Source organism: Mesocricetus auratus, unplaced genomic scaffold (genome assembly GCF_017639785.1).
Source record: "Mesocricetus auratus isolate SY011 unplaced genomic scaffold, BCM_Maur_2.0 Super-Scaffold_4256, whole genome shotgun sequence".
Lineage (NCBI taxonomy): Eukaryota > Metazoa > Chordata > Mammalia > Rodentia > Cricetidae > Mesocricetus > Mesocricetus auratus.
This window is the reverse complement of record NW_024429182.1, coordinates 80,350,817-80,376,038: the sequence shown is the minus strand read 5'-3', so window position 1 is coordinate 80,376,038 and position 25,222 is coordinate 80,350,817. Positions and strand designations below refer to the sequence as shown.

The 25,222-nt window shown below is 48.5% G+C and overlaps 1 protein-coding gene across 2 annotated transcripts in view; it reads left to right on the top strand.

Moving 5' to 3' along the window:
• The first annotated feature begins 1,358 nt into the window (after window positions 1-1,358).
• Window positions 1,359-25,222, top strand: part of Vps35l (VPS35 endosomal protein sorting factor like) — a 109,308-nt gene continuing 85,444 nt past the window's right edge. Inside the window, exons 1-9 of one of the 2 annotated variants that reach the window (XR_002383930.2) lie at window positions 1,359-1,512; window positions 4,344-4,443; window positions 7,335-7,502; window positions 9,412-9,534; window positions 11,144-11,168; window positions 12,607-12,683; window positions 14,055-14,183; window positions 18,694-18,778; window positions 23,201-23,260. Coding sequence is in view for 1 of the 2 variants with exons in the window: in XM_040755626.1 (XP_040611560.1) it covers window positions 1,412-1,512; window positions 4,344-4,443; window positions 7,335-7,502; window positions 9,412-9,534; window positions 11,144-11,168; window positions 12,607-12,683; window positions 14,055-14,183; window positions 18,694-18,778; window positions 23,201-23,260 (868 nt within the window). In the remaining variant the exon portion in view is untranslated. The remainder of the gene's footprint in view (window positions 1,513-4,343; window positions 4,444-7,334; window positions 7,503-9,411; window positions 9,535-11,143; window positions 11,169-12,606; window positions 12,684-14,054; window positions 14,184-18,693; window positions 18,779-23,200; window positions 23,261-25,222) is intronic. The other variant, XM_040755626.1, reaches the window with a different exon arrangement.

Below are 25,222 nucleotides of genomic sequence, written 5' to 3'. Positions count from 1 at the left end.
TCAGTGTTTCTCCATGGCCCTCAATTCTCCAGATTCTTTAAAAAAATTTTTTAGATTTATTTATTTGATATGTACAAGTGTTTTACCTATGTGTTTGTCTCTGACCACATGCAGTTGGTGCATGTGTTGGCCAGAAGAGGGCATCAGATCTCTTGGGTCTGGAGTTAACAGTTAGTTGTGGGTGCTGGGAATACAGTCTGAGTCCTCTGGATGAGCAACCTTTAGATGAGGCATTTCTCCAGCCCAGACTCCGGAGTTTCTGGACCGAGGTTGACAGCTGGCACTACAGAGAGAAAGGCTCTGAGAACAAAGGCTGACTTTTGCCTGTCATTAGCCATGACTTCGGAGAGGCGACTGAGACAGGGACCTCACGGTAACCTCTTTTCACCTTGCCATCACAGTTACCTCAAGTTCACAGCCCAAGAATCTGGGACTCTGCAAACCTCAGTCCTCGTTGTCTTTTCCAGAACTCATAAGATGGTGTTCCTTCAGGAAATGCCCTTGGAAGTAGAACCAGGAAGATATGAGCAGACACTGGTAATTTTCCAAGTCTAAACCCATTTGAGTTATAGTTAGACTTAGCTGAGAATCCCAGCACTTACTAGCTTTGAGCTCCAGTTTTTCAAGACTAAGTGATTAATGACAGATACCCCAGAGGTGTCTATTAAGAAGGGAGTCTGCAAAGTGTTTACTACAGTTATTTGTTACAATATCGTAATTCATAAAAAAAAGGAAACACAAAATAGGATCCCCAAAGTTCTCTGGTCAAGCTTGCTTGCTTATTTTCGTACGCATGTTGTCAGCTGTTGGAAAAGTATGCCCAAAGTTCTTCACCTCACAAAGCACGGGGAGAATCCAAGCCAAACAGTTAATTCACTTGGGAATTTCTTATGGTCTGAACCTCAGCAGGGATGGATGTATACACACTTACCTGTCACTAGGGGGCGCAGGCGGGCCAAGCAGCCCGCTGCAATCACAATCGTGCCTCTTAGAGGGCCCTAGCGGGTCAGTGGGACGGCTGCTGAGAGTGTAGTGGCATCTACATGCCAAACCTGATAACCTGAGTTCGAGTGAAAGAAGGACCAAAACCTGACTGTTAAACCCTGATCTCCAAAGTGCACCGTGGCACATCTATGCACTCATAAATGTGATTTAAACGAGGCGTGGTGATGCAGGCCTTTAACGCCAGCATTCGGGAGGTAGAGACAAGTGGAGCCCTAGTAACAAGATAAAACACCAAAACAAATCAAGCGGGATGACGGAGCTAGGATTTGCGGGGGTGGCGGGACGACGACAACGGTAACTGCCCTTCCCAAACGCAGATGTCCCGAACCCGGAAGAAGTTGCCCATCACAAATATGGCGGATGACAGAGGTCAGGATCTTCAGAGCGGGAATTGCCCTTCACAATCATGGCGTCCAGGGCGGGGCCGAGCTTCTCGGGACAGGAGAAAAGGGGCTGGCCGCCGAGAACAAGCGGTCATGTGACTGCGAAGATGGCTGTCTTTCCCTGGTAAGGAAGAGCCGGCGAGTGGGATTCGGGGAGGGGCGGCCTTAGCGGGTCTCTGCGTGGGTGGGCAGCCATTCCTGTTGGAGTGGATGGTCTCCATCCCAGCTCCGGCTGTCAGGACTACGGAAAAGCAAGACAGTCCATTGCTCCTCCCCGAGATTCCTCAGCCCTTCACTCAAAGCCTGTTCGGTCCAAGGCTTCCGCCTCCCTGAGAGAAGTTGGCACGTCCTGGGAATTTAGGAGAAGGGGATGAACCCGCTCCGAGTCTGTCCCCGGGAGACCTGGTCGTTTGTTCCCTGAGCTCCTCAGCTCACCTAAAGAAGAGTAAAGCGGGGGAATTCACACCAGTATGTGCAGAACCCTAGGACGCTTCGGAGCGGTCAGTATAGCTGAACACTGAAGAGAGGGGTGGCCTTCCAAAGGTGGGAGCAGTCAGTCAACCCCGCTGGCAGCCTGGGAGGACCACACAGAAGAGCCTTCAGCAGGGTCTTGCAGGATGAATAGGAATTCACCAAGCAGGAAGGAATAGTGTGTGCCAACGTGAATGTCACATGGGGCTTTTTGTGCTTACAAGTGAGGTGACCTTCAGGTAGAGGCAGATTTGTGTCAATAAAGAACCCACACGAGCCGGGCGGTGGTGGCGCACGCCTTTAATCCCAGCACTCGGGAGGCAGAGGCAGGCGGATCTCTGTGAGTTTGAGGCCAGCCTGGTCTACCAAGCGAGCTCCAGGACAGCCTCCAAAACAATACAGAGAAACCCTGTCTTGAAAAAAAACAAAACAAACAAAACAAAACAACAAAAAAAAAGAACCCACACGAGATATGCACAGATGAAGTGAGGTCGGGGTTGGAGACCTTGTATCTCAGGGGCTCGTTTTCTGGCTTTTCTCTTCAGATGATGGCCGGTAGCTTGCAATGCTTGAGTATGGGCATGAAAGAAAGTGGCAGCCCTAGGCCTTGAACCCGCTCAACATCAACCTTGTGACTTTATGTCTGCCCTACCCATGACCTCATTCCCTCTTGCAGACTCTTAAGAGACCATTTCAGGACACAGCACTGCAGTGTGGATGCTGTGGAACTCTTAGCTCATACCCTGGCCTTCTGTCACTGCTCATGCTGATTTGGCCAAAAGACCCTTTTGAGAATAGAGGTCAACAAGTGAGAAACATCTCGTTTCAGTGAACTCCCCTGGAATGTGTAATGAAAGACTTTGGTCTTACCTGTGGTATTTTTCTTTAAGTTTATTTTTAAATTTACATGTTACTCCCAGCCCTCCCTCCCCTCATCCCACTCCCTCCACCTTCCTGTTACCCTACCCCCATCTGCTCCTCTGAGAGGGTACAGTCTCCTGTGGGGAGTCAACCAAAGTCAACCATGCTGAGACCTGACCAAGGCCCCTCCCCACTGTGACTGGACTGAGTAGGAGTGAATCTTCCTCCCTTCCCTCCTTCCTTCCTTCCTTCCTTCCTCCCTCCCTCCCTCCCTCCCTCCCTCCCTCCCTCCCTCCCTCCCTCCCTCCCTTCCTTCCTTCCTTCCTTCCCTCCCTCTCTCCTTCCTTCCCTCTCTCCCTCCCTCCCTTCCTTCATTCTTTTCTTGTTTTTTTGAGATAGGGTTTCTCTGTAGCTTTGGAGGCTGTGTCCTGGAACTTGTTCAGTAGACCAGGCTGACTTGGAACTCACAGAGTTCTCTGCCTGTCTCTGCCTCCTGAGTGCTGGGATTAAAAGTGTGCGCTACCACCACCTGGCAGTTGATATTTTTTATTATAATTGTTGACAGGCACCACAGCTCTGCTGGTGTATAGGGTTTATAGTCTTCATACTCTGGAAGGCACTAAATATTTCTCAGTTTTGGCTGTGAACTTCATGTTTCTTCTTTTCGCTCTGTAGACCAGGCTGGACTCGAACTCACAGAGATCCGCCTGCCTCTGCCTCCCGAGTGCTGGGATAAAGGCGTGCGCCACCAATGCCCGGCTACCCTTCCTCTTCTTAACCCTGAGCTGATGAAGATACGTTTGCCATTTCCTTTGCTCTCCTTGCCTTTTGTCTTTTGCAGTTGCCCAGCCTGGGCTTTTTCTTGCTTCTCTGGAACTTATTCTTCTGGGGCACCTCCTCCAGGCCCTGCCTGTGGGTCCTGAGCCCTGCTGTGTTTGTCCCCTGAACCCTGCTGTGTCTGTCCAGCTCCTGGAGGTCCCCTGAACCCTGCTGTGTCTGTCCAGCTCCAGGAGGTCCCCTGAACCCTGCTGTGTCTGTCCAGCTCCAGGAGGTCCCCTGAACCCTGCTGTGTCTGTCCATCTCTGGGAGGTTTGCCCAAGGTTTGGCTGCCTGGCCTCCCAGCAGCCGCCTGCTCTTTAACTGGTTCATGCCGTGAGTCGGCCAACATCCTGGAAATGAGTCTGGGGAAACTGGGCTTCTCTTGGTGAGCTCCCCAAGCACTGGATCTGGCCTCACAGACCCAGGATTTGTTGGTAGAGTTTATACTTTCAAGCAGTTTGAAAATTGTTTTTGTAGCTTAGTTGGTAGAGTGTTTACCTAGCACATGGTATAAACAGGGTATGATGGGGCATGCCTATAATTCCAAGGCTTGGGAGGCAGAGGTGTGAGGAACAGGAGTTCAAAGTCATACTCAACTGCCTACTGAGTTTTAGGCTAGCCTGGGCTACATAGTGATTTCACATAAATAACGAAATAATTTTCATGTTTTTGTTTAGTGTATTGTATTGTTCCTATTAGCAACATTATTGTTCTCTTGTCAGTGGAATCCAGAGAACAGTTTTGGGTCTCAGTCACCCACCTGGTATCACCTTTCTGATTCACCAAATGTGTCACTGTTCACAGGCACTCCCGGAACAGGAACTACAAGGCGGAGCTGGCGTCTTGCAGGTTGGAGACAGTGCCTCTGGAGTGCGGGGACTACCACCCACTGAAGCCCATCACTGTGAGTTCTCTGCAGGCTCCCTACAGGAAGGAGGGCCAAGTGCCTTGGCCTAGTGGCAACTGCTTTTGCATATTTGAATCAGCCCCTCATTAGGTTGACTTCCCGTCACCCTTTGCACTTCTACCTGTCAGCGTTTCGGGATGGGTCGGGACAGGATGGAACAGGAGTAGGTCAGGTATTCTGGCACTCGGGAGTCACAGAATACTGAGTGTTACATAGCTCAGGTGGAAAGGTATCCTGGAGCTCGGGAGCCAAGGATACTGAGTGTTACACAGCTCAGGTGGAAAGGTATCCTGGAGCTCGGGAGCCAAGGACCACCACAGGTTGCAGTAAGCTTTGGCAGCTTACAGCCTTGCCTCAGAGTAACGCTTCTCCGGTGTATCAGCTCCGCTCCGGCAGGACAGGGTCTTCCAGCTAGGGATGTTCGCCTAGTGTAGCATTTTGCTAGGCAGGAGGTTTCTCCGGTAAAGTTGCTGCAGTTCAGCTCTGCTCCTGGAGAGCGGAGAGCAGGGAGCCGGGAGCAGAGTGTAACAACTCCGCTCTGCCAAGGAAGGTTTCCCGGGCAAGTGTTACAGCCCTGCTCGTCCTGCTCTGCTCTGGGTCGCCTCTGCTTGCTCTGCTCTGCTCTGCCCAGGGTCGTCTCTGCTCTGTCGCCGCCGCAAAAGAAGATCTTCACCCGAAGCTCATCCAAAGGGGTTTATTGGAAGGCAGCTGGACCAGCCAAGCTGAACATACGCAGGGTTTATATAGGGATTCTTGGGGTTGGGGAAGTTTTTCCAGAGTAGGGATTGGTTTGATTTCAGTGCTGAGCTCAGATTGGCTAGAGCTCTGCTCCGGGATTGGTTACTTTTTTACACAGGGTTAGGGTCAGATTTGGCTCTGGTTTCAGGGCCAAAGTGTGTTTCTTTCTCTGGTCCTTTTTAGCCTTTTGGCTCCAATTTTAGGGCCAGGGTACATTTTCTTTCACTGACTCTGATTCCAGGGACAAAGTGTGTTACTTTGGCACTGGTTTTAGGGTCAGGGTACATTTCTTCGGTTGTGGTTGCAGGGCCAAAGTGTGTTTCTTTGGCTCTGCTCAGGGTGTGTTTCTTTGACTGGTCCCTTTTCCATACACTACCTTCTCATGTCCTTGAAGTTGCTATAGAGAAAGGGCCAGGACTCCCCATTCGGATGCTTCCTGATCTTTCTGTTGGAATAGTAAGAGTCACTCTGGCCACTAGTAGGCATTGGGGAGGGGGGGTTGGGTGCTGTCATGAAGGGCATCTTAGACTGTTTATTTAAAATGAAAGCAGGCAAGAGGTCCCTCTGTTATGTGAGCAGTCTTATTAATAAGTGCAGCTGCTCCTTGTCCTTTGGTGTTCTGGAAAGATTGGCTTCCGGTACCCCACGGATACCAAAAGTCTCCCCATCTCAAGGCCCTGATATAGCATTTGTATATAAGTTGTATATACCCTCTCAGGTGCTTTACATCATCTGTGGACCGGGTGTGGTGGTGCACACCTGTGATCCTCACACTCAGCAGGTGAGCACAGGAGAAGCAGGAGTTCAAGGTCATCTTGGCTCCTTGAAGCTTTCTCAAAATAAATACAATGCTTATATTTCTCACAGTATCCCATATTGTATCTCTGTCATGCCAAGAGCTGCTCACTGTGAAGCTCAGGCAATGATAGTCTGCACTGGCCAGCTCAGATGCAGTTTTAGGCTTTTGGTGGTTCTGGGCTTTGAACCCAGGGCCTTATAGATGCTAGTCAAATGCTCTACCACTGAGCCATACCCCAAGACAAGTGCAGAGTTTTTTTTTTATTGAATATTCAGTAATGAACACTGGACACTGGACACTAGTCATGTTGTGGTCTGTGATCCTACCTAGATATTGCTGCCAGGTAGATGGCATAGTGGCCTTGCTAGAAAGCAGATTCCCAGGACTGGAGAGATGGCATAGCAGTTAAGCACTTGCTGCTCTAGCAGAGATCCCAGGGTCAGTATCCAGTACACCCAAGTGAATAGAGAACAGCCCTGTGGTGGTGCTCCAGCTGCATAGCGAGCACTAGGCTAGTCTGGCCTACCTAGTGAGGGTCTGTCTGAAAGACAGACAAACAAACCTGACCAAAGAACACACTTAAACTTACTACAGCAGTGGGAAAGAAGTCCTTTCTACATTTTCAGTTTCTGCTCTCCTGCCATCAGCCGGGGGACCTTTCATCCAATTCTGACAGTGTTCCAGACAGGAAAAGCCAGTGTTTTCCTCTCTATTTACAGTCCATACATGATACTGCTGTGACCGTGTATGCCAGATATCAGCAAGCCATTCTCCAGGAGATACCAGCTTTGGGAGGCACTTTGGGTCCGATCCTACTTAGAGATAACTCTTACCAGACCCCACTTCAGTGACTGGTGCCAAGTCTGGGGTGTGCCCTGTGCCGCTATAAAGGTCTTGCCATCTTTCCTTGGGCTCCATTAATTTGCTGAGGTAGTGTGCAGAGCCCAGGGAAGTCCTCCTGGTCAGGACAGTGTGGAGGACTGTGGGCAGCTGGAGGCACGGTGTGTGGGGATGACCCACAGTTTCCCTGCCTCCCGGGCAATGTGTTCTTGTTCATCGTCACCGGAGCTTCTCAAGTGCCTTCAGGGAGGGAGCTGATGGGGAGGAGCCTCTCAATGGTCAAGCTGATTATTTTTAACTCCGCTGCTGGCTTTATCCTCCCTGGGGGTAGGAAGGAGGCCTGAAGTTCCTAGCTCCTAGGCATACACTGAGGAGTCCATGGAGACTCTGTGTTGTGTCAGTTTGTCACAAAACGTAAGCATTGTCTCTGCCTCAGTGACCTGTCAATCCAGCTTCCACAGAAGGACAAAGTCATCTGGTTGACTGTCACCTGGTACAACTTTCTCCACAGGTCACCGAGTCGAAGACAAAGAAGGTGAGCCGTAAAGGAAGCACTTCATCCACGTCGTCCTCCTCATCCAGCTCCGTGCTCGACCCTCTGAGCAGTGTCCTCGATGGCACCGACCCCCTCTCCATGTTTGCAGCCACCTCAGACGCTGCAGCCTCCGGGACAGTCACAGTAAGTTCAAACTCCAGGCCAGCAGCAGACCTCTGGGTGCCAGGTCCTTAGCTGTGGATGGCGGTTTGAAGGTCCACAAATAATGCCTTGGGGCATTCTGGTTGTTACAGTTTAGGACATCCTCATAGCCACAGGATTTTGGTTAAGTGTGTTGACTGAGAGAGGCTGGGGGAGATCTGTGAGGTCTATTTTTATTTGTTAATTAAATTAATTTGTTTTTGGGGACAGGGTTTCCCTATGTAACAGTCCTGGCTGTTCTGGAACTCTCTTTGTAGCGCAGGCTAGCCTTGAACTCACTGAGATCCACCTGCTCTGCCTCCCAAGTGCTGGGTTTAAAGGCATGCGTCTCTGCCTGGTTGAGAGTGACCTTGAACTTCACTTCTTCCTGCCTTTGCCTCGCAAAGGGCTGGGCTTACTAGCATGGACCACAACTCCCAGTTTGTTCAGTACTGGAGACTGAACCCAGGGCTCTGTGCGAGCCAGGCAAGCACTCTACCAACTGAGCCACATCCCAGATCCCCAGCCCCTCTGCATTTACTTTCCATAGTGTGGCCTTGTTATTTTGCATGGCTGCATTTATATTCTGATTTCTATGTTGGTTCCCATGGAGTCTGGGATGTTTGCTGGCTTTAGTAGCATCCATGTCTCTTGAATATATACCTCCTGGTGACTGTGTGCAGGGGCACTTCCCAGAAGCTCGCTACTGGAGGAAGACGGTGAACATGAGTTGTTCTGAGTGCTGCCACTGCTCCATCCACTCCAAGGCCTTATGATCTGTATTACTGCCAGCAATGCTAAGGCTCACCTGTTTCCTGACTGGCTAGTAATGGTTATTTTAATTTTCTCTGCTATTTGGACTGTTGGAAATTGGGTGTTTTTTTTTTTCAGTGTACTTTACAATTTTTTGATTTGATAATTTTATTTGGTGTATAAGATTGTTTTGCCTGCGTGTGTATGTACACACTGCATGTGTGCCTGCAGAGGTCAGGCATGATCTGCTGGGATTGAGGTACAGATGGTTGTGAGCTTCTCCAGTCCCTCAGTATGCGTCTTTACCTTTGTATTTTAGTTTTAAAAATGTGTTTTGTATGTGTGTGGTATGCATGTGGATGTGTGCTTGCATGTGTGTGTGAGATTTGTGCAAGTGCACACTTGCTTGTGTTTGGAGGTCAGAGGTCAACATCAGGTGTCTTTCTGGATTGTTCTCTACCTCACTTGTTGATATATTGAGGAAGAGCCTCTCACATAAACCCAGAACACACAGATTGGCTGGTCTACCTTGCTAGATTGTCCCAGGGGTTCCATCTTCACCTCCATTCCTGGCAAGACTTGAGTTTGATCCGAAGAACTCGTGGGAAAAGCTTGGGCAGCATGGTGCACTCTTATAATCCCAGTGATAGGCAGGGAGAGATATGTCCCTGTGGCTTGCCTGGCTAGTTAATTTGGCCCAGTAGGTAAAGTTTAGGCCAGTGAGAGACTTTGCCTCAAAGACTGTCCAAGGAATGACATCTGAGGTTGACTTTTGGCGCGTGCACACACACACACACACACACACACACACTCTCTCTCACGTACATACGCCCACACTCACATACCAAACCAGTATTATGGCTGGGTGGTGGTGGTGGCATAAGACTTTAATCCAAGCAGTCGGGATGCAGAGGCAGGTAGGTCTCTTGAGTTTGAGGAAAGCCTGGTCCATGAACGTGTTCCAGGACAGCCAGGTATATACAGAGAAACTCTGTCTCAAAACCCTGTCCCCCCCCCAAAAAAAGAAAAGAAAAATCCAATATTGCTGGAGTATAGTGAGTGGTGAAGTGCTTGCCTTGCATGCTCAGAGTCCTGAAAAACAAAATTGACAATGTCAACAAAAGCTTCTGCCCTGAAAAGGTTTCCTTGCCCTCCTTAGGACAGCTCCAGAAAGAAACGTGAGAAGGATGACAACTCCTTCGTGGGACCTGATTTTGAGCCCTGGGCCAACAAACGGGGAGAGATCCTTGCCCGGTACACGACAACAGAGAAGCTGTCAATTGTGAGTACTTAGTTACATGGCAGGCTTAGTGGCCCAGCTCCAGACCTTGGAGTTTCCCCTCCAATGTCAGTGTTATTTGGGAAAGGGTGTGCTAATTGGCTTCTAACAGCATTGTGTGAAGAGTTGGGGGTGCAGTTAGTTCAGAAAAGGAATTGGCAGTGTGGACCTCTCGAGGGAGGTGAGTTAAGAGAGCATCCAGAGAGGAGGGCAGGGTGCACCCCCTTCCCTGTGTCCCTCTTGGAGCTGGAAGCTTGCTCTTAGAATAGCCAGTGGTGAGGTATGTGTCTGGGGCATGTGTAAAGTAGAGGCCTTCCCTTTGCCCCAGGCAAGTTTACTCCCAACAGGACCAACTGCTCTGGTGAGCAATACCCACCCTGGGCAATCAGTACTGTGCTAATTAAGGTCAGGCTTGGTACTTACAACCCAAGTTGTCCCCTTTGGACAGCATTAACAATGTTCTGTCTCTCCTTACGCTAAGGACAGGTCCAGAGGTGGGGAGTCCAGGGCTGGGATGGCCACTTCAAGATCCAGGTTCCAGGTCTTTCTGTCTCCCCTGCTATTTCTAGTGTTGCCTTATGTGTCAGTTGATAGAAGGAAAGTGAAAGAAAGATTTAACACTTCCCACTTAAGGAGGCCTCCTGGCAGTCCCCTCAGCACTCCAGCTGCTGTGGCTTTGGAGGTGGCTGTGGAGAGTATATAGCTGCAAGGGAGGCTGGCTGGGCAGTGTAGTTTCATGACCACCTGACTGTTGGGGAGGTTCTCCCCAAACACATCTCTCCCCTTCCTCTCCACAGGGCCTGCTGAACAGAATGGCAGACAGACTGATTGACTAAACACTTTTTCTTCTATTTTCTTGATTTCATAGGTTAATTCAGAGAAAGCCTTTTTCAGTCATCAGTCCTTTTAACCCCTGGGAGTTGCTTGGAAATGTCTAGAGTTATTTTTGACTGTTACAGCTCTAGTGTGTGTTTGGCATGTTGTAGGCAGAGGCCGGAGAGACTTCAGAACTCCACAGTACTCAGTGCAACCAGCACATCAAAACTTTGCTATTGTTGGCTCACCTGGAGACCTCACACATGAGTTGAGGTTTAACTTTTAGGTAGTTTTAGCAGCCCACAACTTCCTTTTTTTTTTTTTGAGACAGGGTTTCTCTATGGCTTTGGAGGCTGTCCTGGAACTAGTTCTTGTAGACCAGGCTGGTCTCGAACTCATAGAGATCCACCTGCCTCTGCCTCCCAAGTGCTGAGATTAAAGGCATGCACCACCACCTCCTGGCCACAACTTCCATTTTTAAATACGTACTCCGCTTTTCATTTGCTCTGTGGGGCAAACCATGGCCTTGTTGCCTTAGACCAAAAGCAGCCTTGGAGTTGGAGAGACAGGGAAGCATTTAAGAGTATTTGAAGCTTTCCCACAAAACCTGAGTTCAAGTCCAACCATCTATTTCAGGCAGGTCACAACTGTCTGTAACTCCAGCTCCAGAGGATCCCACACCTCTGGCCTCTGAGGGCACCAGTATCCCCACCCATAAAATGAAAATAGTAAAAAATAAAAAAGAGAAAAACCATTAATTTTTTTGTCATTAATTTATTGTTTTTTGTTCCTGCAGAATCTGTTTATGGGATCAGAAAAAGGTAAGATGAATTCTAATTGGCAAGTTTACCACATATGACAGAATGAAGAAACTACTTGCTAATCTCTGTAGAGGGAGCAGTTTAAGGTTACAGTTGTCTGGGAGAAGAGACCTGTGGTTGACACATTCTGTACACCCTGTCAACGTCCATGCTCAGAACCAGGCAAGGCCTTGCCATTTCCATGAGTCTGAGACACTGGGGTCCTTGACATGGCTGTATTGATGTATGGACGCTCATCTTGCCGGGGTACGCTTGCTCCCCGCACTCCACCTTGTCCCCTGCTGCTGTACTCTGAGCTGCTTCCTCATGGCTTCCCACATTCGTGGGCTCAGACCCTTTAAAGCCCCGAACTGGAATAATTGGCAAACATTTCTCCCTTTAGTTGTTTCTGTTGGCATGTTGGTCACAGTGTAGTTCTTGGTAATTTGATAGTTTTGCCATGCTGTTAGCAGATAATAAACTCCCTGCCAGTGTGTGCCAGGTCCTGGACATCAGGGCCTAAAAGGAGAAAGTGAGTAATTTTGTGTGTGAGGTAGTGTTTTGCTGCTGTGACAAAATACCCCAGACAATCACTGAAGAAGAGGAAAGGTTGATCTTGGCTCACAGTTTCAGAGATTTCAGTCCGTGGCTCTTGGCCCTGTGGCTGTTGGCCTGTGCTGGCACAGTCTAGAGTAGTGGGGACACATGCAAGAGGAGGCCTGGTCACCTTATGGGAAGTGGGAAACAGAAAGAAGGGGCTAGGGTCCCCTCAAAGCACATTTTCAACCGCCTAACTTCCTAACAGTGGCTTGGTTCTGCCACCTCCCAGGGCACCATGAGCTGGTGACCAAGCATTCAACACATGGGTCTTTAGAGGATATTCTAGTTTCATCCTGTATTCTTTTGGTAGGAAGAGCAAAGGCCAAGTCAGTCACATGACCCTCAGTCCCATCATGGGCAGCCATTTGAAAATGGGGAAATGATTCTGACATTGGTGGTCTTGGATAGCAGCAGTGGTCTGAACAGATCATCTTGCCCTCTGTCTGGCCTGGGACTTCCAGTCTGTCATTCACATCTACTGGTCCTGCCAGTATTGGGGATGGTGTTGACAGCTGCTGGATGAAAACAGTTAGGCCTGGCCTTTATGTTAGTATAAGGGCCTAGTAATGCTATACCATGAGTGCACACTGAGGTGCCTCTCCGTGGGTGTGCAAACAATGGGTGTGATTTACAAAGACTCTACATGGAGTTTACCTTTGGTTCTGGGGGCACCTGCTGGTGGGAAAAGCCTCTGCTAGAACTGGAACCTGTGAGGAAGCTGAAGCCGCTTTCACCATGCCAGTGTTCTGAGGTGAATTTGTCTCCTGGTGTGTTCATGGTGACATGTGAAAGATGCCTTTCATTCTGGGTGGGTGCAAGAGAAAACTGCTTGTGTGACCAATATCTCTCTCCCATGTAGGCAGAGCTGGGGCTGCGACTTCTGCCATGTCAGAGAAGGTTCGGACGCGCCTGGAAGAGCTGGATGACTTTGAGGAGGTGAGCAGTCCACTTACAGGGTGCAGTGAGTAGGGTATCTCCCACCTTTCTACTGAGGAGGGCCAGACTGGGTGACTGCTCAGTGCGCTAGACTTTCTGGAACCCTGAATTTGCTCAGGGAAAGATAATAGGGCATAATGGCCAGTCACAAGGGAACCTGAAGTGAACCAGTCCTTCTGGAGGCCTCTTTTCACTTTGTGATGTGAGAGCAATCCTTCTGTTATCTGAGGACATGGTCAGCAGTAAAATCCATGTGGAGTCACCCCCAAGAAAACAGCTTTGTGTGGCACAAAGATCACACCTTGGAGCATTGTTTGCACAGGGCCTCCGCCTGTTGGATGTGGCTCACAGGATCCCTGTAATTGTTTGTGTATGCTTTGAAAAACTGACTTGTTGCTTTTAACAAAATCTCAGTTGTTTGATTTTACCAAAAGGACTCTGGAGCCAGATGCTGGGGTGAAAACCTGCTAGCTCAGAGAGGCAGAGAATGCATCCAGCTGACCTCCCTCTTCAGCCAATGTCCCAGCCTCTCTCTTCTCCACAGTCTCAAAAACCTTGTCAAACTGAAAAGTCCCTCCCTTCTCCTTCCTGTGTGTCTCTCTGTCTGTCCCCTCCCAACTCCCTCCTACTCTCTATGGTTTTTTCTTAATAATTCCATGTTTACTTCCTGTCAACTTGATCTGCCTCTTTACCTATGGTTGACTTTATTTAATTGTGTTTATAATATTCAAGCAGAAAGCTCTCAAAAGGTGCATGCTAGGGCTTAGCCTCACCACAACCAGAAGCAGATTTTTCAAGTAAATAACGCAATCTTGGGGTTCACAGGGTGATCAGATATCCTGTAACACTAGGGTATCTGCCAGCTTTTAAAAACTGTTAAGTTTGGAGCTGAGGAGAGGGCTCAGTCAAGTGCTTGCTGTACAAGCACGAGGACCCGAGTTTGATTCCCACACCCCTATGAAAACGTCTAGTGTGTTTGCCTGCATGTGCCAGAAGCGGGCATTGCATCCTCTGGACTTGGAGTTACAGCTGATTGTGACACCCCTTGGGTGCTGGGAACTGAACCCAGGTTCTCTGTAAGATAAGTGAGTTTTCTTAACTGTGAGCCATTTCTCAAGCCCAGAATCCTTATGCCAGAGCTTCTAGTATCAAGCTGGGCACACAGTAGGTCCTCATAAGTCCCAGTACCCTATGCAGCAGTAGTGCAGGTCAGGATCATGGCTTCATCCATGGCAGGTGGGGGTGGGTGGGTGCAGGTGCTGGGCACTGAGTGGCAGAGTGCAGGCAGTGCCCAGCTGCTTAGTGTGGAGACAGTAGTCAGTCAAGGCTTCTCCTTTTCCTCCTGTGCTCACTTCTGCCTTCTGCCCGCAGGGATCCCAGAAGGAGCTGTTGAACCTGACCCAGCAGGATTATGTGAGCCGCATAGAGGAGCTCAACCAGTCCCTGAAGGATGCCTGGGCCTCGGACCAGAAAGTGAAGGCTCTGAAGATCGTCATCCAGGTCAGACCCTTCGAGGGTTTGTGGTTTTCCATTTCTTAAATTTCCTCTGTAAAATTCCACTTTGTTTTGATTTTCAGAGTCTTCCTTCAGGATTCATTTCTTCTATATTCACAGATGTCCTCTGAAAAACCATGATTATTATTCTGTTTTTGTGAGATGACTGATCCTAGGGTCCCCATGTACAGCTGCACAGGCTGTGTGTCACATGACTCCAGGAACCACTGTCACTTTATACTACAGAGTTAATGATGTACCCAGTGCTGTGTAGGACACAGGCCTTGGGACAACTGCTGCCATATTTGTGATTTGTGCATACTAAGTAATTATCTTCCAGGTTGCCTTTGGAATCTTTAAGATTAATGTCCCTGTCATACATTTTAAAGACATAGCTATATAAGGAAAATGTGTTCATACTGTAAAAAGAAGTGTGTTCAGCAACTCATCTTCTTTTTTTTAGATTTATTTTTATTTGTGCACGTGTTTATGTCTTTGTGAGGGTATACCGTGTTTGTGGGTTACCATGGAGGCCAGAAGCGGGAGTCAGGTCCCCAGGAGCCAGAGTTACAGTCAGTTGTGGGTCATCTGTTGTTGATGCTCAGATCCTGTGGAAGATCAACAAGTGCTCTTAACTACAGAGCCATCTCTCCATCCCCAGGAACAGGTTTTATTCTGCTCTTTTGTCCTGAAGATTCTATCTTAGCAAAAAGTACTTTGGTCAGAGGCTGGATATGTAGCTCAGTTAGTAGAGTGCTTGCGTAGCATGCAGGAAGCCCTGCGTTTGATCCCCAGCACGGCGTAACCTTGGTTGGTGTGTGGGCATACAGCTGCAGCCTCAACACCTAGGAGGTGGAGGCAGGAAGAGCAAGGTCATCCTCACCTACATAGCCTGCTGGAGGACACCTGTCTCATGGTGATGGTGGTGGTGGTGCTGCTGATGGTGGTGGTGATGATGATGATTTCAATTGAAAAAAAAAAGAAAGAGAACAGTACAGTGAGGCCCTTGTAGTTAACCTGAGTTAGATCCCCAGAACCCACAGTGGAAGGAAGGAGAGAACTAACCACAAAATAAGTAAATACATGTAGGAAAATTAAGAAAAACGAAAGAAGTGCTCAGGTCATGGTCAATTACATGCACCTTGTTTCTGTTTTCGGAGCAGCATGTCTAAAACAGTCATTTTAATTGAGAGGGATGGCCATCAATGTCACTTCCCACCATGGTAATAGGACATTTCTCTTCTTTTCCTGATTCTTGTGAGAGAGGCTGGAGTCTAGGGGTGTGTGCACGTGGCTCTTGAAGTGTTTGAAGTTGAATCTGTGTGCAGCAGGTGGTCTTTCCTGGGGTTTCATGCTCAAGGGAAGCTGGCTATTTCTCTGGTGTCCTGTTGTTTATAGAGTAAATACTCCCGGAGAAAGGGCCTCTCCTCCTGCCTGCAAACCCAGGGCACCTTCAAGTTCACAGAGCTGCAGGTGTGTGCACTGTAGAGTGACCGCAGCCTGAAACTTGGGACTCTGTCAGAGGCCACTGGCTCAGGGAAGGAATCAAACAGTGTCTGATTAACCCTTTCCTGCTGGGTCCTAATGTTCTATGTTGCAGGAGATTTTTTTGTTGTTGTTGCACTGAGATCCTCAGTGGAGTCAAACCTTGGTTTGGAGGGTGGAGTCCACATTCAGTTGGCTAGAGTGGACCACAGAGTTTTCTGTCTCAGAGGAGTAAGGAGGGGTTTAATGAGATGCCTGGGTCTTTTCCATCTGGGAAGGTGGAGAAGAGGGTCAGGTGATCATTTTCTCCATCACTCCATAAATCTATCAGGTTAAGTCCCTAAGACTTAACTCCTGAGCTCTGTTGGTATAAGGGGATGATAAAGACATAGTGTTTGGGAAAGAAACAAATTCCCCTTGTTTGCTCTGTGACTGGCTTTTTGCTTCTTTCTTTTGTGTGTGTGTGTGTGTGTGTGTGTGTGTGTGTGTGTGTGTGTGTGTGTGTGTGTGTAGAGCACTGAGCACTTGTCTAGTTGGAGAACCTGGGCTCTGTCCCAGGACTGAAATCCCCCATCAGTGTAATTTTCAGCACATATATATTACTAAATAAACCTGATCAGTCTGTGTAATGTTACTTGTGTGTGTGTTTTCAGTGCTGACCATTTGGTATTGGATAACCAGCTGCTGTGCTCTTCCCTGGGGAAGACTGTTTCTCTCGCTCTCAGCATTCCTTAGTTGCTTGTGTTTCTTTGTGTAGGCTTGAGGCCCTGTGAGATTTCCCCCATCTGTGTTAGCATGTCTGTTGTCCTTGTTCAGCTCATGGCTAGGCAGTCATGCTGATGAGACTATGAGTGCCCCTTGAGATTCTGTATAACAAGCTTCCCAGAGCACCCAGGAGGTGCCAGGAAAGCCTTAGGAAATGGTACCACGACCTTTAAAACCACAATGTCTTCAAAACCGGGTTTGATAAGGTAATTTTATGTCAAAAGGTTATTATGACTTTAACTTTGGATTTTAAAAAAGTTCTGGTTCCTGTCATCCTTTTAAAACACATTTCTCTGCAACCAGCCCTGGAGGGAGTGAGCACACAGCTGTGTGGGATGTCCCAGCTGGGCTGCATTGGGGGTCTTCTGCTGGACTTCTCTGTCTTGCCTGAGCCAGGACAGGAGGCCCCCTACAAGGCAGTGATGGAGGAGGTGGGGATGTCACGGTCCCAGGAACCATGGGGTGTGGACTGTAAACAGTCTCTTGGATTTGGGGTTGTGTGTGTTTGGGTCCCCCCCCTCGTTTGAGCCCTAAAATCACCACAAGTGATTGTTTTAAGTTGGGAACTTAAATGGCTATGAAGATCACAAAGACAGCAGGAGCTGGAATTCCATATGTGTCCAGATGCCACGCTGGTGTCAGGATCCTTGTTTTAACAGCTTATGTCTCCTGGCCTTGAACATCTGGGCTGTGAGAGGGTTTCCACAGATCAGACACATTGTTTATGCATAGACATGTTATGCAGATGAGAAACTTGGCCATTCTTACAGTTTAGATGCTGGAGGACACAGCCAGAGTGGAAATACATGCCCAGGGGACTCAGCTTGCCGGGTGTGTCCTGACCACCACATGCATGCCCTGCTCACCAGAAATGCATGTTCCTGGACCTTTCTTTAATGTCCAATTTACTCCTTACATAAAGATGTGATAAGTGAGAACATTTGTGCAAGCATGGACATGCACACACAGAAGCCTCAGGAGGACTCCCTGTGTCTTCCTCTGTCACTGACTTTCTATTTTCTTATTATGTCCTGGAACATGCTTTGTAGCCAGGGCTGACCTGGAACTCAGAGATTCACCTGCCTCTGCCAGTGCTGGGATTAAAGGCGTGCGCCACCACTCCTACTGCTACTTAAGGGGTCTCTCACCGAACCCACAGGTCACAGTTTTGTCTAAACTGGCTGGCAGTGAGCTGGCAGAGTCTGTCTATCTCCACTCCACTGCATATTATATATATGGGTGACTGTACCTCTTCTTCTCTGTGGGGTCGGGAGACTTGCGCTCAGGTTCTTAGGTTTGGACAGCAAGCCCTTTCCCACTGCCATCTCAAGGCCTTGCATTTTTTGTTTCAAGTGCTGTTTTTCTGAGAACCAACTAGAGAGACGATAAGACCCAGGAAAGCTCTTGGGTTCCTTACCTTGGCTTTGAATTTGTAACAATTTCAGGGCATTGCATCTAATTCTTTAAAGTAGGAAGGCCAGTTCCAGAGCATCTGATGTACTGACTAGCCTACACAGGCAACTGCATACATGTGGTGTGTGCACACACTCACCCAGTTAAATTAAAAAGGGAGTTGAAGAGATTGCTTACTGGTGAAGAACACTGAGTGCTTTTCTAGGATGAGAGGACAAGTCCCCAGCACCCATGAGAAAAGCTGGACATGGCAGGGCTTGCCTGTAACCCTAGCATGGAGGGTAGAGACAAGTAGAGTACCTAGGAGATTATTGGACAGCAAGCCAGCCAGCCTAGCTGAAACCAATAGCTTCCGGCTCAGTGGGAGACCCTGTCTCAGGAATAAGATGGAGAGCAATGGAGAAAGACACTTGACATCTTCCTTAGATTTCCGTATGCACATATGGTGTATGTCTGCATGCACACATGCATACCACACACAAACACACAAAAGTGCAAGTGTGGCTAGAGAGATGACTCAGCATTTAAGAGCATTGGCTGCTCGTTCAGAGGACCTGGGTTCAATTCTCACCACCCACATGGCAGCTCACAACCGTCTGTAACTCCAATTCCAGAGGATCTGACACCCCTCTTCTGACCTCTGACATGCATGGTGCACATACACACATGTAGACAAGAAAAACATGATGGCTTTTCTTATTGGTGTTCCCACTCCCCACTGGGAAAGGCTAACACAGTGTTTGGTGCTCATCGGTGTTTACTTGTTTAGAGAGATCATTAGTTTTCCACACCTAGAGGTTCTCCACCAAATGGGGCACACCAGAGTGAATGACCTCTCCTGTTCTCTTTCTAGTGTTCAAAGCTGCTGTCAGACACAAGCGTTATTCAGTTCTATCCAAGCAAATTTGTCCTTATCACTGACATCCTTGATACGTTCGGTAAGTACTGCAGCCGTCACATATCTAGGAAATGTATTTGTTTTGTCAGAAAGTGACTGTGATTGGTGCTTAGGTTGGATTCTGCTGTGGCTGTAGTAGGTTGGTAAGTCATCAGGGAGACTGGACTGCTCTGTGATTTTTTTTTTTTCTCTCCTGTTTTTAAAGTCAGGTCAGAAGGTTTTATATATAGAATATCATGTTATATATATTTTATGTATTTTATCTTAACAAAGTAGCAGGTTATATTTTTATTTTGATGACAGATGGCGTTATCCATCTTTAGAGGGCGCGGTGTGGCACTTCAGCACAGGTGTACACTGGGTGGTAGTCAGGGTCCTTGGCATGTATGTCCATTGCCTCAGTCATCTCTGTCCCATCCTTTGTGAACACTCACAGTCCTCTGCACTAACAATTGAAACACTTAGCTAATGGGGTTGTGTCCTGTGCATAGAAGTCATTCCCCCCCAGCCCATTGCATTGGGTGCTCTCTGCTAAACCCCTGACTGTTCTCTTTCCTAATCTTCATATAGGTCAGTAAAGTGATGAGTGACATAGGCAGGTCAGCAGCACATGTCCTGCAGGACTAAGCTCGGGTCCATTGCCACCTGGAGGGCGCTTGAAACTTGCACTCATAGGAACTGTGTGTTGTCAGGATTCTTTTTTGTTGTTGTTGTTTTTTTGTTTTTCGAGACAGGAACTCTCTCTGTAGACCAGGCTGGCCTCGAACTTACAGAGATCCACCTGCCTCTGCCTTCCGAGTGCTGGGATTAAAGGCGTGTGCCACCAATGCCTGGCAGTTTGTCAGGATTCTGTTACTGTAGCCAAGTACTTAGGGTAGTCAGTTGCTAAGGAAGAGAGGGTTATGCCAGGGCGGTGGTGGTGAATGTCTTTAATTCCAGCACTTGGGAGGCAGAGGCAAGTGGATCTCAGTGAGTTCGGGGCCAACCTGGTCTACAAAGTGAGTTCCAGGACAGCCAGAACTGTTACACAGAGAAACCCTGTCTCAAAAAACCAAAACCAAAACCAAACAAAAACCTGCTGCAGAGGCTGGAGTGCCTGCTGAGCAATTTATTTGGACTCACAGTTCTGGAGTTTCCATTTATGATTTAGGCCTATGGCATCTTGGCAGGAATGTGTGACAGGCATGTCCACTCATTTCATGGAAACAGAAGAGGAGCGAAGGGCTGAAGCCTCACACTGCCTTCAAGGGCACGTGCTCTAGGTGACTTAAGTGCTTGCCACTAGGCTCCACCTCTTAAGCAAGCCTCACTTCCCAAGAACACATTCCGAAACACATGGGCATTGGAGAGACAGTGAAGATCTGAGCCCTAGCATCTCAGTCTCTCTTCCCAGCGTTCTCCCTGCCCTCGAGTGTGTCTGTCTCAGGAACTGGCACTGCTGTATAGCCACTTTCCTCATCTGGACACCAGGACATGCTCTTCTGCATGCATCCTTGAAGCTCTCCCCAGCTGGCCCGTTTCCCTGTTTTCAGTCACCACAGCTCTGTCTTGCCTGGATGGCAGTCACAGTGCCCCCAAGGTCTTCCTATATGGATTGTTGGGATTACTCTTGTCCCGGATCACATACTTCATGCAGCAGACGGAGATCTTTTACAGCTTAGTGATGAAGAAACTAATGTGGAGGTGGGGAGCCCCTTGGCCCGGTGCGGAGCAGTGGGTGGTTGAGCCAGAACAGTTGCCTGAACCAGACAACAGTGCTCCAGGCTGTACATGCAGTGTGGGTGCATCCCAAAGGAGCTTGTGGGTGCTTCCTTCTGGGAGCTGGAGGTTAGAGGAGGCATTCACTGTCTTACCAGAGAGGGGTTCATGGACTAACAGCGAAGCCAGGCTTGTCTGCTACCAGAGAGGGGTCCATGGGCTAACAGTGCAGCAGGTCTTGTCTATAACCCTTAAAGATCCGCTGTGTAAGAAAACAGAGTGTCATCCAGCCAAGCTTCAGGCCTCTTTGGTGAGAGTCCCCCACTCCAAAGAATAAAGGCAGGGCAGGGAGTGGTAGAGGGGAACCCCAGAATTCTTCTCTGGATATTTGTACATGAATGTACAATTCATTCATGTGCCACACATGCATACACACGTGCTCTCTCTCTCTCTCTCTCTCTCTCTCTCTCTCTCTCTCTCTCTCTCACACACACACATGCATACAAAATGAACTCAATCTAAGATTATTATTTCTTGAAACAGTACCACTACCAGAACAAAAGAAAAACAGTAGTTAACAGTGGGATATAAAAAGCGGTTGTATTTTCTGAAGGCTGGTTTTAGAGAGGTAGCAAGCTTTTGTGTAGGAAGTAAAGGAATTTGTACTAGTCTGTTTCTCAGTGTGTGCAGGGACAAGCAGTGCCTCTGTCCAATGTGACCTGATGGCATCCCTGTGTCAGGGAGGGAGTGTCTCTCTCCTCAGCAGTGTGACCCTGGGTTATGAAAGCACTGGAAGGAATCGGGTGGGGGAGGTGGATGAGATGGCGGGAGGGGGGCACTGGCATTGGAGTCCATTCTCTGAGGCTTCCAGAGCTTGCAGTGTGTGTTGGGGTTGGGAGTTCTAGACCGGGCCTCTCACCTTGGCTGTACGCTGATGTCCCTAGGCTTCCGGTTACTCCCAGATATCTTTTTTTTTTTTTTTTCCCGAGACAGGGTTTCTCTGTATTGCTTTGGAGGTTGTTCTGGAACTCGCTCTGTAGACCAGGCTGGCCTCAAACTCACGGAGATCCGCCTGCCTCCCCAGTGCTGTTATTAAAGACGTGTGCCACCAACACCCGGCTATCCCCAGATATCTTAGCTGCACCCAGACCATTTCTGAGGGAGCCTCCGGGATGGATAGAGACATCACATTGGAGGGGAATCTTCAGGAGCCCCAGGTGCTCTGCCTGGATGCTGGGTCTGAGAAGTACTGGTTTAGGGGACGTGGGTCCCTAGTCACCCATTTCAAAATACCCTGTCAGCTAGTGTCTCTCAAACTTGAGCAGGTATAAGAATTTCCTATCGATGTATTTTAAAGTTCACATTCTAGTCAAATCCCCTAAATCTTTGTCGCTTGAAGCCCCGAGACGGGCCCAGGCCTGTGCATTCCCAGGGTCGTCAGGCACGTAGTTAGTCCGGTTGGAGAAGCTCTGGGTGGGACCTCAGAGCCTGGCTGCAGCCCCCGCTACATCCTGACACTGTCATTGCCACACATCATCACTGGGTCACATGTTCTCTGACCAGATAGGACGCTGTAGCTCCTCCATCCCTTTCCATGTGTGAGCAAGGCGTGGTCTTCACTGCCCCGAATAATGGGGTCACAAAAAAGAAGAGAAATACTTTTAACTGAAGGTGATTTGGGAGCGCTGTGACTTCTAATTCATGTATGCCAATCACACAATTAATAAAGCAGTATCAGCTTTGGAGTCTAGCCTACCCACCTAGTTTTCAAAACTAGAGTCTATTTCTTAATTTCATCTTTAAGAGAGGCTCTCGTGGAGTCCAGACTGGCTTTAGACTCACTATATAGCCAATGACCTTGAATTTCTAATCCTCCTGCCTTCATCTCCCAAGTGCTGAGACTGCACGTGGGTAGTACCATGCCCAGTTTATGCCGTGCTGGGGGCTTGAACTTAGGAATAGGGAAGACTCTGGCTATTGGTGTGCTTCAGTGGCAGAGTCAAGTAGTTGACACAGTAACTTGTAACCCATAAATCTAAAATGTCCATCCACCCAACAAATCCTGAGTACCACTACGTACTGGCCAGGTGCCGGAGGTACCCACAGTCAAAACAGGGCGAGTGTCTGCCTCAAGGAACCCCAGGCTTGGGTCTTTTCAGGCTGATCCACTGAGCAAGAGGGTGGGCCAGAGGGACTTCGGCTGCTCATTGTCTCCAGGAGCTGTGGTGCCAAGGGCACATTTGCAGGCAATCTTGGCTGAGGAAGCCAGTCTTTCACACAAAGTCATTGAATTTACCTAGAGTGATTAAGTTAAAAAATACTACAGAGTTTTGTGGCCCTCAAGGTGTGGGCCAAATATACATTCCCTGATCTCATTGACTGATTTCCGGCCACAGGCTTCTGATGGCCTAAACTAGGCATGGCTGGAGCTAGAGTCCAATGTAGAACACTTTCTGCTGAGTGTATGAGGATATCTTGGGCTGCTTTGGCTCTAAGTCCCAGGTTCTTTTCCTCTTCTCACTAAAAAAATTAAAAAACAACAGCAACAGCAACAACAGCAAAAAACAAAAAAACAAAAAAAACAAAAAAAAAAAAACAAACCTCAAAGCACAGCAACTATAAATGTGTGCCACTAGGTGGCAGCATACCCTCATGAGTTAATGCCTGCTGCCGGGTTCCATTTTCCTGTCCCTAATTAGCAACTTTCATTTAGTGTTTACTCCTGTGGTGTGTGACGTCAATACCATATGTCTTTTTCTCCTAGGAAAGCTGGTCTATGAGCGCATCTACTCCATGTGTGCGGACAGCCGAAGCGCCTTACCAGGTAAATGCCACGCTTCCTGGGTTCTGGGCGCCAATCTGCCTTAAACCACAATTAGAAGGTTTTAATCAAGTCAGGATTAGTGAGAACTGATAAGCTTTTTAATTTTTGTGTGTTGAAAAGAACACTTTTGAGGTCTGATTGCCTCAGTCCTCCAAAGCCATCAGAAGGTGGCTTTGCAGGCAGGCAAGTCATTAGGGTGCACAAAACGGAAAGGGGTGGGAAATAGACTCCTTCTCTTCTGCTTCTCAACACCATGTCCATTTCCTGCGTGTCTTCCTTTCCAAGAAGCAGATTACTTAAGTAAAAACGGCACATGCACGAAAGTATGTCAGATAAATCAATAGTAGCAGATGCCCTGACTCCTCAGCCTATATGAAAACGATGTTGGCATTAAGTTTATTGCCAATCAACTTTAGACTCCCAGGAGGCTCCAATGGGACAGGCGGATGATGGACTTCTGTTGTCATAGCAGTGATTGTGATGTTGAGATGCAGCATCTTCAGCTGCAGCTTCCTTTTCCTTTCCCTCTTTAGCTCCTAAGCTTTGCTGCAAGAATCCTACGTTCACACCAGCTGGAGCAGCAGCATGGGCTGTCATCTGACCCCGTCTCCCTGCTCCTGGCAGGGGTTCTTGGGTCAGGGCTCAGCAACAGTGACAGTAGCCCAGAATTTGACCTATACTCTTTCTTCTTCTCTGCCCCATTCCCTTCTTCTTCATCCCTCCCTGGCCCTCCTTTTTTTTTATCCATCCACCCAATCAAATAGCATCCATCTACCCTCCCACCCATGCTATCTTCATCCTCTATCCACCTACCCATCCCCCACCCATCCATTTACCTGCCCCCTGCTCCATCTGTCTCCATCCTTCCGTCCGTCTGTCCGTCCGTCCATCCATCCATCCATCCATCTGTCCATTTATCCACCCATCTCCTTAAAACTCTTTAGTGTGAACATTTCTCAGAAACAAACATAGCTGTACATAGACTTAGGTCTGCATGAGCCCTTAGAAGCTACCGGATCTCATCATATAAGGTCAAGCCCATTGCAGCAGAGTCAGAACTGGGCCGTATAGTCTGGTACATTGGTCAGCAGCCCCTTGTTGCTCTTGAGGACTTGAGTTGTGACTGGCAAACTGAAGTGAGCTTTGAGTGTAAAAAGAAGTGACTCTAGGTAGCCTGGTGTGGAGGTACATGCCTGGGCTTCAGCATGGGAGACTGAGGCAGAAGGATTGTGAGTTCAAAGTTAGCTTGGGCTACATAGTAATATCCCGCCTCTACACCCCAAGAGCTGAGGATATAGCTCAGGGTAGAGTGCTCACCTAACATGTGCAAGACGTCATCCTCAGCACTGCGGAAAGGGGAAAGAAATGACGAGAGGCACTGGATTAGAAGACTTAATGCAGATAAAGGCCCCATAAGCCACCGGCAGCTTTTAGTCTGGCCCAGGTGAAGACAGTACTCCAGGTAATCTGGGCCTCAAAACAACAGCGTGGTCAGCTGCGCCTCTTTTCCCTTCTGTGGCTCATACATGCTTCCCACCCACCCCTCACATGGTAGTCACGTTTTTAGTGGCTCCTTCTCATAAGTTTAGGAGCCTGCAAAGGGGGACAGAGGCCAGCCCCACGGGAAGATTGTCTGCTGGCCGGGATCTGGGAAATAATTTGTTGAACGTATGCTGACATATGTGACTCATGGGCGTTTCCCTGTGTTGGGCATTAGCATCAAACCTCAGCCAACTACTAGAATAAACTTGTATGTTTTCTTTGGCAACAATGGACTTAAAAAAAAAAGGAGCGTGTATTTCTGTGTACTATTATGTGCCTGAAGCCCTTGGAGGCCCAAAGAGGGCATCAGATCCCCTGAAGCTGGTGGTTGTGAGCTACCTCGTGTGGGTTTAGGGAAACATGGGGTTCTGCAGGAACAGCAAGTGCTCTTGACAGTCCAGGCATCTCTCCAGTCATCTC